This window comes from Panthera pardus, unplaced genomic scaffold, assembly GCF_024362965.1.
Source record: "Panthera pardus isolate Hobbes unplaced genomic scaffold, ASM2436296v1 HiC_scaffold_8, whole genome shotgun sequence".
Taxonomy (NCBI): domain Eukaryota; kingdom Metazoa; phylum Chordata; class Mammalia; order Carnivora; family Felidae; genus Panthera; species Panthera pardus.
The window spans coordinates 52200301-52215505 of record NW_026527013.1 but is presented as its reverse complement, the minus strand read 5'-3'; the positions used below and the strand labels follow the sequence as shown (position 1 = coordinate 52215505).

The window sequence follows — 15205 nt, the reverse complement described above, 5'->3', positions numbered from 1 at the left end:
TCACTTACCGACCTGTCTCCTTCTTCAGGGCTCCCCCCAAAGCAGAGCGCGAGTCGAGGCTGGGGTGCAGGTGGTATATTTGGGAGTGATCCCAAGAGGGAGTGGGGAGGGGAGGGGGTACAACAGGGAAGAGAAGAATGCCAGTATAAGATATGTTACCGGCCGGTTACAGCTTTCACAGAGGTACCCTCAGCTTTCTGGGGTCCTCGTGGGTTTTCTGATTTGCTTCATAACTGTCACACCACCATCTTTCTCCTCCCCTCTCCATCTCTGTTCCCCCACCCCCGAATTCTTTCATCCTGAGGGAGCATCTATTTCTAGGAGTTGCCTCCTAGTCCTCAAAGAAGCTGCTTTTTTTTTTTTTTTTTTTTTTTTAGCAACAGAGAGAAGCTGCTGTCACAGATATGAAGGCCTCTACCTGCCTTGGCATATGTCTGATACTAGATCTCACTGACATTTTTTCCCCAGCAGCCACTTCAGCCCCCTACGTGGGAAGTGTGAGGGATGCCCCAGCGTGAGGCTTGGCCTGGGTGTTTCCCCAGCAAGTCCCTTTGCAGGGGCTGGCTGTGGGCTTCTCCATCCCTCCCATCAGCAACAAGGACGGAGGAGGCCGCTGAGGTCATTGCAGTGTGGCCTTGGCCATATTGGGGGTGACTTGAGAAGACCCTAGTCTCTCCCCTGCCCCTCAGATCTCAGCATGAAAATGTCCCAGAGCAGGAATTGCCTTGGAGTTACACACTGTCCCCTCCTTACCTCCTTTCTCCCCATGCAATTGTCTAGGAGAGGCCCCATGTTTATTGAATTGAGTGTCTGTCTATCTAGTGTGTATCAGACCAAGACAGATGTACTCACTGTCTGCATGGATCTTAGAGTCAACAGGGAGTCAAACATTAAGAAAAACGAGTTACATTACTAATTATTAAAATCATGATAAAAATAAAAGGGATTTCTGGAGAGCTCTGAGACCATTCAAAAGAGAACATTCTCTCTGGGGGCAGGGAGAGGGACAGGTTCAGCCAAAGGAAGTGCTGAGTTAGGTGCAAAGGGGGAAAGAGCATTCCAGGAAAGGGAGGGAACACCAGGTGCAAAGGCCCTGAGGCAGAAAAGCATTTGTGTTCAAACCGCAGAAAAGAGGCTAGAGTCACCGGAGCACAGTGGTCAGAGGGGGCAGTGAGTTTGCAGAAGAAAGTGAAGGCCACCACTTGGGGCGCCTGGGTGGCTCAGTTGGTTAAGCAGCCAACTTCAGCTCAGGTCATGATCTCGCGGTCCGTGAGTTCAAGCCCCGCGTCGGGCTCTGTGCTGACAGCTCAGAGCCTGGAGCCTGTTTCAGATTCTGTGTCTCCCTCTCTCTGACCCTCCCCCGTTCATGCTCTGTCTCTCTCTGTCTCAAAAATAAATAAACGTTAAAAAAAAAAAACTTAAAAGAAAGTGAAGGCCACCACTGTACAGGGAGTGGAAGCCACTGGGGGATTTTAAGCAAGGGCCTGACGCTAACACCATATATTCCATACTTTTGAAATATCCCTCTGGCTGTTGGGCGAAGAATATTAGAGTGGGAACAGAGAGACCAGCGAGGTGGCTACCAAAGCCCCCCCAGGGTGAGCAGTGATGGTGGCCTGGGCCAACGTGCAGGCAGTAGAGGAGAGTGGGCAGATCTGAGACAACCGTTTCTTTGGGTGGGGGAGGTTTTCTGGGTGGTGTAATAGGGTTGGGGGCAAGAGGGGACCCTGATGGGAGACGAGGACAGGACTCGGGGGAAAGAAGCGATGATGGCCATTGTACACGGAGCACCTCCTATGTGTGTGGCATGTCGCACCTGCCCCCCCATTTTAATCTGCACAACCAGGCTCTGGGCCAGACACCACAGCCCCTGCAACAGACGAGGTGAAGCGACTCACTCAGCAACACCCAGGTAGTAAGTCATGAAGCCAAGGTTTTAATCCCAGAGTATTTGTCCCCAAGCCCACTCTCTCCAAAGGTTATATGGAGACAAACCTATATTTTCTTGTAGTACATATTCGTTGCCTCTTTAAATTAAATTTGAATTATTCAAATAAAACATGAGCACCTTCTCCTGCTTAAAAATATTTCAGTCAAAAATAGGGTCCCCTTGACCACTATGATTGTACAGTCAATCCGAGCACCTTCTCCTCCTCCACAGAGGTCCCACCTCCATGAGTTTGGAGCAGATCTTTATAGGCCCGTTTGCTACACATTTTCATATATACGTACCCACAGGAAATAGAAGCTGTTGTTCTGTTGAGTTGTCTGTTTTACATATATGGAATCAAACTACATGTTCCTCCGTAACTTGCTTTTTTTCCACTCCCCAGTTTGTCTTGGAGAGCCTTCTCTGGGAGTACATAGACATGCATCTCATTTCTTTTAAATGTTTTTTAACGTTTATTTATTATTGAGAGAGAGAGAGAGAAAGAGAGAGAGAGAGAGAGAGAGAGAGAGAGAGAGAGAGCATGAGAGGGGGGAGGAGCAGAGAGAGTAGGAGACACAGAATCCAAAGCAGGCTCTGGGCTCCAAGCTGTCAGCACAGAGCCCGACACGGAGCTCGAACTCACAGACCTCGAGATCATGACCTGAGCCGAAGTCGGACATTTAACCAACTGAGCCATCCAAGCGTCCCCGCATCTCATTTCTTTTAACTGTTGCATAGTACTATTTTATGGTACACTATGTACCACAGTGTATTCAGCCCGCTCGCCTTCCAAAGACAGAAAGGCGTTTTTCTATAAATTTTGTAGCTTTTGAAGGGCTTGCAGATTTTTTTTCCCTTTCAAAATATGAGACTTTTATTTACGTTAATGGAAGAATCCAGACCTCACTGACAACACAAATATTTGGCAACGCCCAGCCTGGTGACTAAGTTCTCCCATTTTCCTTCAGGTGCTTGGCATCCTGGAAGCTACCCCTTGTCCATTGCCAAGTCTCTGTTGATAGCAAAAGGCTGTCTCAAGAGCAGCAGGAGAATGGTAAAGTTCTTGGCTTTGATTTCAGTGCCAGGTCCTGAAGCCTGGCACAGTGTGGAAAGGGTACAGCTATGGAGCCTTAAAGATCCAGATTCAAATCCCAGCTTTAGCTCTGTGTCGCTGGGCAAGTTACTTGACATCTCTGAGCCTTGGTTTGTCCATCCATCTAATGCGTAGAACTCATAGAATGGCCAGGAGAATTAAATGCAAGGCACGTGGATAGAGGGATGATCACATAACTGCACATACGTGCACATTTGGCCCCCTCTGTCTGCGGTCCCAGTGTAGTGGAGGGATGGGGGTGTGAGGAGCCTCCTGCCTCCCCAAAGGGGTCAGTGAGAAGGCATATATACTCTGCCCCTCTGGCGATGTCATGTGGGGGTGGCATTTGAGTTCAGAGGCAAGAAAGGTCTATCTTGGCCGGGTTCTGGGCATCAGCTGTTTGCCAGGCACTTCCCACATCTCTCCTCCTTTCATCTTAACCCCAGCGGACAGAGCAAGATTGCCCCTCAGCTCCAATTTGCAGATGAGGAAACTGAGGCTCACAGAGGGGATGCCATTTGCTCAAGGCCTCAGTAAGTGGTCAAGACCGGCACTCTGCGCCTTGGTACGTCCCCACCAGGGAGGCTGCAGGCAGCAGCTGTGCAGAGCGCCCTCTCCTGGGGGGATAGAGAAGCTCCTCTCATGAGCTCTCCCGTGTCTACGTTCAGCCACCAAGACCCTGTCACAGAAGAGAAAAATGGCTTTTCTGGCCTCCATTTTTCCAAGGGAATGAGATAAAAGCTTCTCAGAGGTCACCTCGGGACAGTCTGAATCACATCCCTTAAATGAGATTGACACACAGAGAGAATATGAAATGGCCATCGTTTGGGGGTGTGCAATAAAGCTCACTGTTCATTTGAGCGAGACTAGCGTCCCCTCCCTTGGTGAAAAGGGCCTCCACCAGGAATCAGGAGCCCAGCTGCAGTGCCACAGCTGAATCACCCTGTGTCTGGGCTGGGTCACTTTCCCGGCTCTGGGTCTTCGTTTCCCTCATCCTCAGATGGGAGGGCAGGACTGGTGGCCACAGGACTTGTCCTGCTCCAACAGTGGAGAAGCCAGGAGAGGGGACTGGGGGAGCCTCAGGGGTAAGGTTACCAGATTTAGCAAAGAAAAATACAGGCCTTCCGGTTCAATTTGAATTTCAGGTAAACAAAAAATAATTCATGCTTTTATTAGTCGTATGTCCCAAATATTGTATGAGATATAACTTTTCCTAAAAAAAGTTATTTGCTGTTTATCTGAAATTCAGATTTAACTGGGTTCCTGTATTTCATCTGGCAACCCTATTCAAGGCCCCAGCTCCCCTGGACCCCTCATGCTTGGTAATTGCTATTTTCACAGCTTCAAGATGAGCCCCTGGCCACCCGCCTCCCAACCAGATCGCCACCACCCACTCCCACGCTCCCCCATACCCCTGCCCTGCCCAGATGGAGATTCTGGAACCATGCGTGGAGAGGTGTTACAGGTGTAAGGATTCCTACCATAGACTAAGGGTGGAAACTTGGCCTGACACGGGGAAAAGGTAACTGGTGGATTTAAATCAGTGGAGAAGTTCGTGTCCGCATGTGGGTCAAGGTGGCTTAGAGGGACACAGCGTCTGGGGTGCCCACAAGCCCTGGTGCCCTTCCATGCCATGTCCACGTGTATGCACGTGAGCCAATGGACGTCGCATCCACATGCTACGGAGAAAGCGGCCAGTGCTGTGGCCGTGCGCGTTCACACCAGCTGTCAGCTTTGTGTGTGAGCTCCTGCCTCCACATCGCCACCCGTAACATTAGAGACCCTGGATCCATGGACGACCCCACCTGGGGCCATGATATTTCAGAGACACAGCCCTCCTCCTGCGCCTATCCGTTGGGAATCACTAACACCATGATGTGATCGTGAACTCCAGGCACCTGCCCGCTGTGCACACTGGAATAAAGCCATCAAATCTCCTCTCTACTTACGGCGACTGGCCAGACACATGCAGGTGCAGACCGTAAGGATGCCCATGGCACGGGCTGTTTTTCTGCAGAGGGGTTGAGCCCAGGTGTGTTAAGCGGCTCTTATGGGTGGCACAGGCTGTCGCTCGTGTGTGCAGGGGCCTCGGGGCGGCCCCAGCATTCACATCCCCATGTCGGGTCGCCAGAGAAGCAGGAGAGGGAAGGAAGTTTCCTAAGGGCCAACTCTCCCAGGCACGAACAGCCTCCTCTAGGGTGTGCTGGAATCGGAATCTAGAAGATAGTGGCAGCGAAGAAGGGTCTGTCGGCCTTTGACCCCAGGGCCAAAACCAGCACAGGAGGGATGTCCAAGTAAGTGTGTTAGTGAATGTCCCGGGTGACAAATGGTTTCAGGGAAGGAAAGAAGAATGGATTGCTCTTGCTGGGTAAATCAAGGAAGGCTTTCAGAAGGTGGTAGTGAATTTTCATCTGGGTCTCAGAAGACTGACTAGCTCAACAGGGGGGAGGGGTGGGCCTTCTGGGTCAGGAGCCAAATGAACATAGACACAGCAGACAAACACCAGCAAATGCCAGACATGTTTCAGAGCTTGGCAGCAGAGAGGGATAAACATAGCAAGACCGAGAGTGAGGTGGGAGAAGTCCTTTGGGACAACCTCAGAGAGCCCACCAGCACAGGAGTTGGTCACAGTTGTGAATGGGGAGCCATGGAAGATTGTAGAGCAGGGCAGGACCTCTGTCAGCTCGACCTTCAGCTGCCTGATCTCCTCTTCTGGTCTCCTTTCTCTCCTCACCTTGTTCCTAGTTTTTCTCTAGGCTCCTTCAGCCACCAGCAGGAGACAGAAGGTCTGACTGTGGCCTCCATGACCCCCTTGGCTTCAACTCTGGGTCTGTCAGCTTCTCAAAGCACAACACTCATTCCCTCCTCTGCCACCTCAAGGCAGGTTGTGAGCTTGACATGCGTGTGCAGCCTTCAGGGAGAGAGACCAGCCGTGGGGGAGCAGGCACCTGCTGCTGAAGGAAGGGAAAGATCGACAAGGCTGGTCCAGGCTCTATCCCCCACCTGCTGTGTAAGCCGCTCAAGCCACTGCCCGCTCAGAACCTCGGCAGAAACCAGGGTGGTCGGTGAGGCTCGAGGGCAGTGCCATTCCCAAAGCACCTAGCACGTTAGCTACGTCCTCTCCACCCTCTGCCCCTTCTTCAGCCTGTCCCCGCAGGAAGGCTGTTACCGCACACATGCCTGGACCCCACTCCCAAGCGGTCAAGTCAGTAGGTCTGGGCTGGCGTCAGAATTTGCATTTCTAACGTGTTTCTAGCTGCGGGTCTGGGAACCAGTAAGTCCTTCACCCAGCACATCGAAGGCCCAGGCCACACCCCAGTCCATTTCAATCAGAATCTCTAGGTTTGAGGCTCAGACATTAATATTTTTCAGAGCCCCTTAGTGATGCCAACATACAACCAAGTTTGGAGCTAGTGGCTTGGGGGTGGCTGAAATAACAGCAGCAACAGTAGCAAGCCTACTGCTTATGAAGCCTTTACCCCGAGCCAGGCCCCTGTCCAACCTAACACATCCAGTGTGTTCCCTCCCCACAGTGACTCTGTGAGATGAGTGCTGTCCTCATCCCCAAGTTACACACCAGGAAACCAAGGCCCAGACCGGGGAGGTCACCTGCCCAAGGTCACGGAGCTCAGAAGTAGCCTTGGGCAAAGCTCAAACTCCGGTCTTTCCTACCGTTTCACCATTTTGTCTTGAGCATTGTGAAGTCCCAAACATCTCAGCAGTGATGTCTTTGTAAGCGGCCCACTCTCCCTGGCCTCTGACAGGGTGGGAGCATGTGGACGCCCCCTCCTACGTGAAGCTCCAGGCCACTCATGTGCACACGGACACAGCCACACCCTCGAGTGCACGCATACCTGCACAGACAGCCTCTCTCACATACTAAGTCACACACCTGCCTTCTGGGTACATTTCCCAGTTTGCACTGTCTTCCCTTTTTTTAAATGCACGCAAGAGCCATGAAGCCCCCTTTGGCCTTCCTGGGGAAGCATTCACAATTTGTTTCATCTGAAATTTACTAAGCACCCCACAGCTGACAGATCAGGCCTGTGTGAGCCAGTGACTTATGTCAGCTTAATCAGGTTAAGATCGCTGTGGGGCATTTGTTCTGGGCAGACGCAGCCCACCCCTAACTAGATCAGGCTGGAGGAGGGCACGTGTGACCCCTGGACTCTGTGGCAAGGGGCCTGACTCAGTCGCCATCCCAGCAGAAGGACTCTGTGCCTCAGTGTACATTCCTGCATAATGGGGTGACCCCAATAGAGGAGGAAGAATGTCACAGTTCACAAAGCACTGTCAGAGCCTGGTTCTGTTTCATCCTCAAGTGAAACAACTGAGGGCCCCCAGAGAGGGTAAGTAACACACAGCAAGTGAAGAGGCATCCAAACCAAGTCTCGGGACCTAGGTAGGGGTGTGGCGTGGCTGCAGTGGTGGGTCTCAGACAGTCTCAGACAGCAGCCATGCTGACAGAAACATCCAGGAGGCACATTCCAGGCCGAGAGTGACGGTAATGCTGATAGTGTGGTAGTTAGTAGTAACAACTGCATCTATGATTTATGAGGGCCAATATATGCCAAGCACTGGCATCTGGGGGGGCAGTTTGTTTTTGCACTAACGCTGAGCAGCAGATGGAGAGTTACTTTCTCCTTGAAATCATTTGCTCAGACAGCAGGCAGGTTCACTCAGCCAGGCAATGCCCCCCAAATATCAACCAAATTCAGTGGCAGCATTCATTATGGCTACCTTCCTGGGGTTGAAAAAGTTCTCTGGCATCCCTCTGCGGGGAACAAGGATGCTCAGCCTTGTGGGGGTCTCAGAGCAGGGAAGAAGAGGTCAGAGGTCATCCAGATGGCTTGCCAACTCTCACCCTGAGCCCCTCCCAATGGCCAAAGCCCCCTACTTTTCACAGAGCCCAGCTGGTTGGCATGAGGAGTTTCACGTCAGTGTCCCCCACACAGGAAAAGCAGAGCCCAGCCCCCAATTACCAGGGCCAAAAGTAAGTCATATGTGACATGCCCCCATTCCTTCATCTTGCCCCTTCCTTCTGACCTCTGAATCCCTGCACCTGTGCCTACCTCAACACTCCCTTTTTTCCTACTTGATTACGCATGTCCTACAAGCAGAGCAGCTTGTAAAAGTTTGTCTCATACAGACAGATTTTTAATGACTTTCGTGAGGAAATTCAGACAAAGGGAAGAAAGGAGAAGTAAGATGATGATTTACAGGCACAACAGGTACCACTGAGTCCTCCATGCAGCTCTAAGAAGTGAACTGTAAATTCAGTGCTGAGCTAACAGGCAGGCAAGGGAAAGAGGGCAACAAGATGAGTTCCGCTATCCATTAGATAGCCCCGCCCCGGCACTCCAAGGCCTGCTCAATGAGGACCCCGTGTGGCACCAAAAAGATGTGTCCTCTCCCTTGGAGACCATCTGCCCCCTCTCCTGAGGGGCAAACGGGAGATGCTTCAGCCACATTGGCCTTTCCCAAGCCCTTTGGGGTTTCTTCTGCCTTCGCCAACCCTCTTACCCTACCCAGACCCTTTCACCTGATTAGCCCCCACTCTTTCTTCTGAGCTCACCCAATTACACTTCCTCCAGGAAACCCTTCCTGGCACCAGAGTCCCCAACATGTAAAGCAATGTTTGGCTTATAGTAGGTGCTCAATAAATATTTGTCGATTAATTAAATAAGCAAGTGGAAGATTGGATACACGCCATCTAATAGGATCCTAACTACTTTCTATACCTTCAGAGGGGCCGGGGGGGAATTCAGGCCTCTTTAGAGAAAAGACTCCTGAGTCGCTGGGGGCCTGGCATCTAGTGACAGGACACCATGGCGGGTTGTCCAGCCTCTGGGTGAGTTTCCCTTTCCTTCCTCCCTAGACATCCATCCACTTCAGCCCACCGGTGACAAAGTCCTTCCCTCTAAGGAAACCAGGATCCCTTCCTGCACTCACTCTTCCTGGTCCCCAGCTCTGTGCTAGGTCCAGGCGATGCAAAGACTTCCTCTGCTCCTGGAAGAACTTAAGCTGGTTCTCACTGTCCCCCTGAGCTTTCCTTAACAGGAAACATGTCTGCCAGCCAAGATGAGGCCAATGTTTGGGTCAGAGAGCTCTCATCCACAGGTTCCAGCTCCCTGAGGTCCACGCACACATCCTTGCTGAGCTAGACATCCGGATTTTTATGTGGAAGTACCTGAGTTTTTAATGCTAGCAACAAATTATCATTTATTTTATTTTATTTATTTTTGAGAGAGAGAGAGAGAGAGAGCACACACGTGCAAGCAGGGGAGGGGCAGAGAGAGAGAAAGAGAGAAAGTCCCAAGCAGGCTCCACACTGTCAGCCTGGAGCCCAATGCGGGGCTCAGTCCCACAAATCATGAGATCATGACCTGAGTGGAAACCAAGAGTCAGATGCTCAATCGACTGAGTCACCCAGGCGCCCCTATCACTTTTTTAACACTGTGCAAGTGTGCAGCTGACCAAACAAGACCTCTCTCATGGCCTGAGGCTGCCATTTGCGGCACTCAGGGCTGGGCCTGAAAGAGCTAAGGAGAGAGAAAGGCAATCCACATAGAGGAATGAGGATTAGCAGGGGCACGGGCTTAGAGGCTGGGAACAAATCCAGTTGTGTCCAGGACAGCGGGATAGAAATGAAGCTTGGCACAAAGGTTATTCTAATATCCAATGATAGCAAACAGCCATTGCAGCAAATAATTGCTGTACAACCCAAGCTTCCCATGCTCTGTGTTTGGCTTTCTCCTATTACGTGATTAATAGAACACACAAATTCCGATTCCAATAGAAGAATTTGTACAAGTGATGGAGGCTTTTTACTGTGAAGGCACAATTGCTACGCCCGTACAATTTTGCACACATTCTTCTCTGCATGGCTCACCACAGTCTACGAGTTACTTTGCTCCCATTTTATTGATGAGGACACTGAGTCCCCTAGGGATGAGATAAATGGCCCAAGTTCATCCACAAACCTGACTCCTCACTCTGTCCTCTGCCTCTTGTGCAAAAAGAGAAATTCACATTAGAAACCCACAACCCCACACAGCTTCTGACATCAATGCCCAGGCACTGTGTTTCTGAATTTTCAAGGCCTTGTTGGCTTTGTCCAGCGATACTTGACACAGAATGTTAATTTTTAATATGCTAAATGGTGAGATGCTCTTTAATCTAAATTGAATCTCCAGCACCATTCATCTCTCACATCACCTTCTGTTGTTTCTGCTCCCCAAAATAGGCATGTTCATTTTCAGCCAGAAGGCAGGGAAACTATGAGATTCCACTCCTGGGGAAAACATGATAGGTGGATTAGACAGTGGGAGGTCCCACCTGTATGTCCTCAAAACCACTGTCTTTGGATACAAGGTATCAGAGCCACCAGCCCCTATCCTTCCGTCAAGCCAATCCTTCATGTCACCTATGGGGAAACTGAGGCCCCGAGAGGATAAGTGGCTTGTCTGCAGTCATATAGCCCTTCTGCTGTTCCTGTCCTCACACTGACCATCTTACTGATCTCCTCCCCATCTTACTGAAATGCCACCTGTCCAAAGTCTTCCTCCTCCGGCAGGCCATAATTATCACACACACCACCTAAAACTGAGCGACACTAACCAATACCCTCACCCAGTGCCAGGCACAGCACCGGGCACCTTATGCGAGACATCCTGCCAAAGGCCCGCCCAACCCTGTGAAGTAGGCCCTGCTGTTACTCACGTTTTACAGATGAGGAAACTGAGGCACTGAGAGGCGACGCCTCTTGCCGAAAGTCACTCAGACCTGGCATCTGAACCTATAACATCTGAGTTCAAGCCCATCTGAGTTCCTGGGGCTGGGTATCCCCATCTCCAGCTCAGCCCACCTTCTTCCCCTAAGAGGAAGAGGGTGAGCAAGATGTCATGGCCACCATCTGTCATCTCAGTCACCCTATGTGAGCACCTCAACACCCAAGGTTCCCATCTTGGGTTTATATACTAGGGTGTTTGTTGTGTGGAAACTGCCTAGAGATTTCTAAATGGGACTGGCCCTACAGAACACACAAATATTTTTATTCTGTGAGCTGTTATTTCTAAAAAACAGAGGAGACCTCAGAACCTGCAGGGAGCAGAGCAGGGCAGGGTGTAGTGCTGGGGAAGGGCGGAAGCCCGGGAAAGATGAGGAAGAGACAGGGAGGCTGTTCTACTCTGGCGCCTCCCTGCTCCTCCCCTCTCCCCAGTCCATAGCCTTGGGGGTTTCACACCAGCAACCCCAGGGCTGAATCTAGCTCACAGATACATCGTATTTCATCCTGGGCTATTTTTAATGGGAAGATTTTACGTCAAATTTCAGGTGTCCAGCTTCCCTTGGAAGACTGACAGATCTACCTCATTGGTTCCACATTCTCCCACAAGAGCTAAGACATAATTTCCCCCTTTAAAATGACTGAGATTCTTCATGTTGCCCCAGTCCCCACTACTCCCTGTTGCCCCCACCCACCTACTTCACTCATTCACAAAAGCTGCTCAGCCCCATGGCTCTGCAGATTTGCAACCCCCTGCCCTGTGCTCTGTCCCAGGACCCAAGATCTCAAAGCCAGTCCCATGAATCCCCAGATGAAAGAACCCCTGAGCTATGACCAGACTCCCAGAACTGGGGAATACCCACATTTTCAACTGGTCACACTCCAGAACGTTTGAATCACAGACCCTCAGAAGATTCAAAGACTCACTCTCTGTGAATCAATCAGGACAGGCCTAGGAGATAGACTGGCCCCAGTTTTGCTAAGCTTCTTCTTAGTGAAGCCCTTATATTATACCAAACCTACGAAGAGTTGTGAATAGACCCCAGCAGGACGACTTCAGGAACCTTGGAACCTGTGGGATCCTTAGGACCCACCCATCCTACTGAACTCTCCTATTATCAAGACTGAGGCTTGGAAAAAGGAACTGACTGGTCAAAGCCCAGCAAACTGCCATAACAGGCCAGTATTGACTGGTCATAGCCCTTTCCCTCCGAGGCCCCACCACTATCCCCAGTTCTCCTTTCTTCCCTTTACCAAATCCCACTCCCAGGAAAAAGCCTGAAACTCATTCACACCATGGTGTTCAGAACTGATGATGGCTTCCCTGTCCCAGGGAATCTAAAGGAATTGGAGTTTTTATTTCAAGGAATAAAGCCCAAGTGGAATGATTTCAAATGTTAACTATGGGTAGAATTGGACAATTCTTGTCCACACCTTGGAGCGAATGAGTTTGGGAGAGGACTTGCAGACAGGCAAATGGAGCAGGGAGGAGGGACGTGGAAGGCACACCCGACCAAACATGTGGCAGGAGGTATACACAAGCCACGCCAGCAGAGGACTGGCCTGATTTGGTTGGGAGGGGGCCAGGTAGTGAAAATGTGGCCGCAAGCATGGCTTGGGGGTCCGATCAAGAGGCCAGAGAGCCAAGCTGAGAAGCATGGACTTTATTCTGGAGGTAGTGCAGAGCCTCCAAAGATTGCTGAGCAGGGAGTAAGGATCGGATTGGTGAGGCAGGGAAAATTGTCTGGAAGTGAAGAAACAGTGGGTTGGAAGCGGGCCGCTATGTCCCGGCCCTGCATGATGAGGACTGCACTTCACCCCCATGGTCCATGAGACAGGCCACTAGCCTCCACTGAGTGTATGCCACACCCCAGGCACCGCTTGACCACGTCTTGTGTGTCCCCTGGGAAGTCAGCACTTCCGGCAGGGTGCTCTGTTTGTGTCTCTCACTGCTCTGTCCCAGTGTCTGGAACAGTGCTGGACACATAGTAGGTGCTCAACAAACACTGACCTAACGAATTCTGTCCTGAGATGCTCACAACCACTCATGGGCTACGTACAGTCGTCATCCCCGTCACAGAGGAGGACACTGAGGCTCAGAGCTGGAGGCACAGGCTGGGATTCACACCCAAGGCAGGGGTCTCCAAGTGTGTGCTCGATGAAGAGATTGGGAGGAAATGCAAAGCAGGCACACGGGTGTGGTGGGGGGTGGGCCTGGTGGTGTGTATGTGCTTTCTGTCCCCCCCATAACAAATGGCTACAGACTGGGTGGCTTTGGGCAAGAGCAATTTATTCTCTCACAGTTCTGGAGACCAGAAGTCTGGAAATCAGGTGTCGGCAGGGCCATGCGGCCTCCAAAGGCTCTAGGGGACATTCCCATCCTTGCTTCTTTGGGCGTCTTCGTGGCTCCGGCGTTCCTTGGCTAGTGGCTGCATCCTGCCATCTCTGCCTCCATCTTCGCATGGCCTGTGCCCTCTGGGTCTGTGTCTTCTCCCTCCGTCACGTATGAGGACACTTAACACTGGGTTTAGGCCAAGATCCTTAACTATATCAGCAGAGACCGTTTTCCTTATTTCCAAATAAGGTCACCTTCATAGTTTCCATGGATTAGGATGCGGAAGTATCATTTTGTGGGGGACCACTCTTCACCCCACTTCATGGTGTCTCTGGCATTTCACAGGAGCCCACTCTGGGCCTGGCGCGAGTGCTGGGTGCCTGGCTGGTGCCTGCAAGTTTTCTGCTTTGTTTCCACCACCCCACCCCCACCCCCCGCTCTGTGCTTCCCCATGGGGCCAGCCCCATTCAGGATGATTCCCGGGAAGCTGAGTGTCTCTCCCAGGCCAACCTTCCTGCACTCTGTCCACAGGTTTGCCGGGCACCGCTCCAGATCTGGAAAAGAGAAAGCAGATTTTTGGGCAAAACTTTATACCTCCAAAGAAGCCAAAAACCTTCCTGCAGCTGGTGTGGGAGGCACTGCAAGATGTGACACTGATCATCCTGGAAATCGCGGCCATCATCTCCCTGGGGCTGTCCTTTTACCACCCGCCTGGAGAGAACAATGAAGGTAAGACCCCAGCGCCCCACCCTGTACCAAACGTGCACCTGCGGGTACCCGGGACTCAGCCACGGCTCCTCCAGGTGAGGAAATTGAGGCCCAGGGGACAGGGCCCCACCCACAGCCCCCGGTCCCCAGTTTTTCCATGTGCAAGATGCAAGGATTGCACCAACAGTGGAAGAAACTACAGTGAGCATTTATTGAGCACTTACAGTGTGCCGAGCTCTGAGCTCGGATGTCATCTTCCTAAATCCCCATGAGGTAAGGGCCATGATTAGGTGCATTTTAAAGATGAGGAAAACAAGGAACAGATATGGGCATTAACTCACTCGAGGTCACCGAGTGGGTGCTGGACCTGCTACCACCATGGGTGTGACGGCCCCAGGCTTCCTCCTCCCAGTTTCCCTCGTAGGTCTCATCCTTCATGCGTGCGAGAGACTCAGTATCCACGCTATTCCTCCTCTTTCACATTCCTATCCCAGAGTTGGTTCACTATCACCCACACACTTGTGAGGCTGACGCCGAACATGTTTTCCCACGTGAGGAGTCCTGGTCTTGAGAGGGCCTCCCAAAATCTGTCCCTGAGTTCTGACTGGGGACACTGCTCCGTTGACGGAGGAAGCACCACCCACTCATCCAGGGAGGGTTGTGGAGCAGACCTTCTCTTGTCAAAGTCAGAACTTAGGACTCCTAATGGAGAACTTCAACTTTCCCTCATCTTTTCATTCCAGAAAGTGAGCACCTGCTAACAGCTAGTGCTTTATCAACTCAATGACTCTTTCCTTTATGATGACACAGTCTTTCAAACCTATGTCACATTACAGATAGATAGATAGATAGATAGATAGATAGACAGACAGACACATACTATGGGATCACGTAAGATATATTGTTTTGTTAGATTTTTACAATCTGATTTTTCATTAGTAGGATGTTATAAACACTTGTTATTATTTATGATTCGACATTTTCCTAGTGAATGTGCTACATCAACAGATAATCCTACTATGTTCATTGCTTCAAGCAAGGAAATAAAAAGTGAATAGCTTATAAGAAATAACCATTATGGGCCTCATTTCCCAGATGAGGAGGTGGTCTCTGAAATTCCTTGAACACCTGTCCCCTCACCCCATCCAAAGCCAGAGTTGCCCAAGTCTATTAGTTGCCCAAGTCTAATGACCGAGTCTCTTAGGCCAACTACCTCAATTTTATGCATAATATTACTAAGTTGCTTTTTATCCTGTGTGACTCTTCCCAGAAGGGGTTTAAAGACACAAGAAGGGCACATCTCACAAGATGAAGTTGAACAGAAAAGACAGGAAAGGAATGGAAGCAAATAAA

At 50.8% G+C, this 15205-nt stretch overlaps 1 protein-coding gene across 16 annotated transcripts in view; it reads left to right on the top strand.

Annotated features, from left to right (window-relative positions):
* ATP2B2 (ATPase plasma membrane Ca2+ transporting 2) overlaps positions 1-15205 on the top strand; it is a 383598-nt gene that overhangs the window by 290095 nt on the left and 78298 nt on the right. For all 16 annotated transcript variants that reach the window (XM_019428155.2, XM_053898117.1, XM_053898118.1 and 13 more), the window contains one exon: positions 13676-13873. In XM_019428155.2, coding sequence (XP_019283700.1) covers positions 13676-13873 — 198 coding nt within the window. The remainder of the gene's footprint in view (positions 1-13675; positions 13874-15205) is intronic.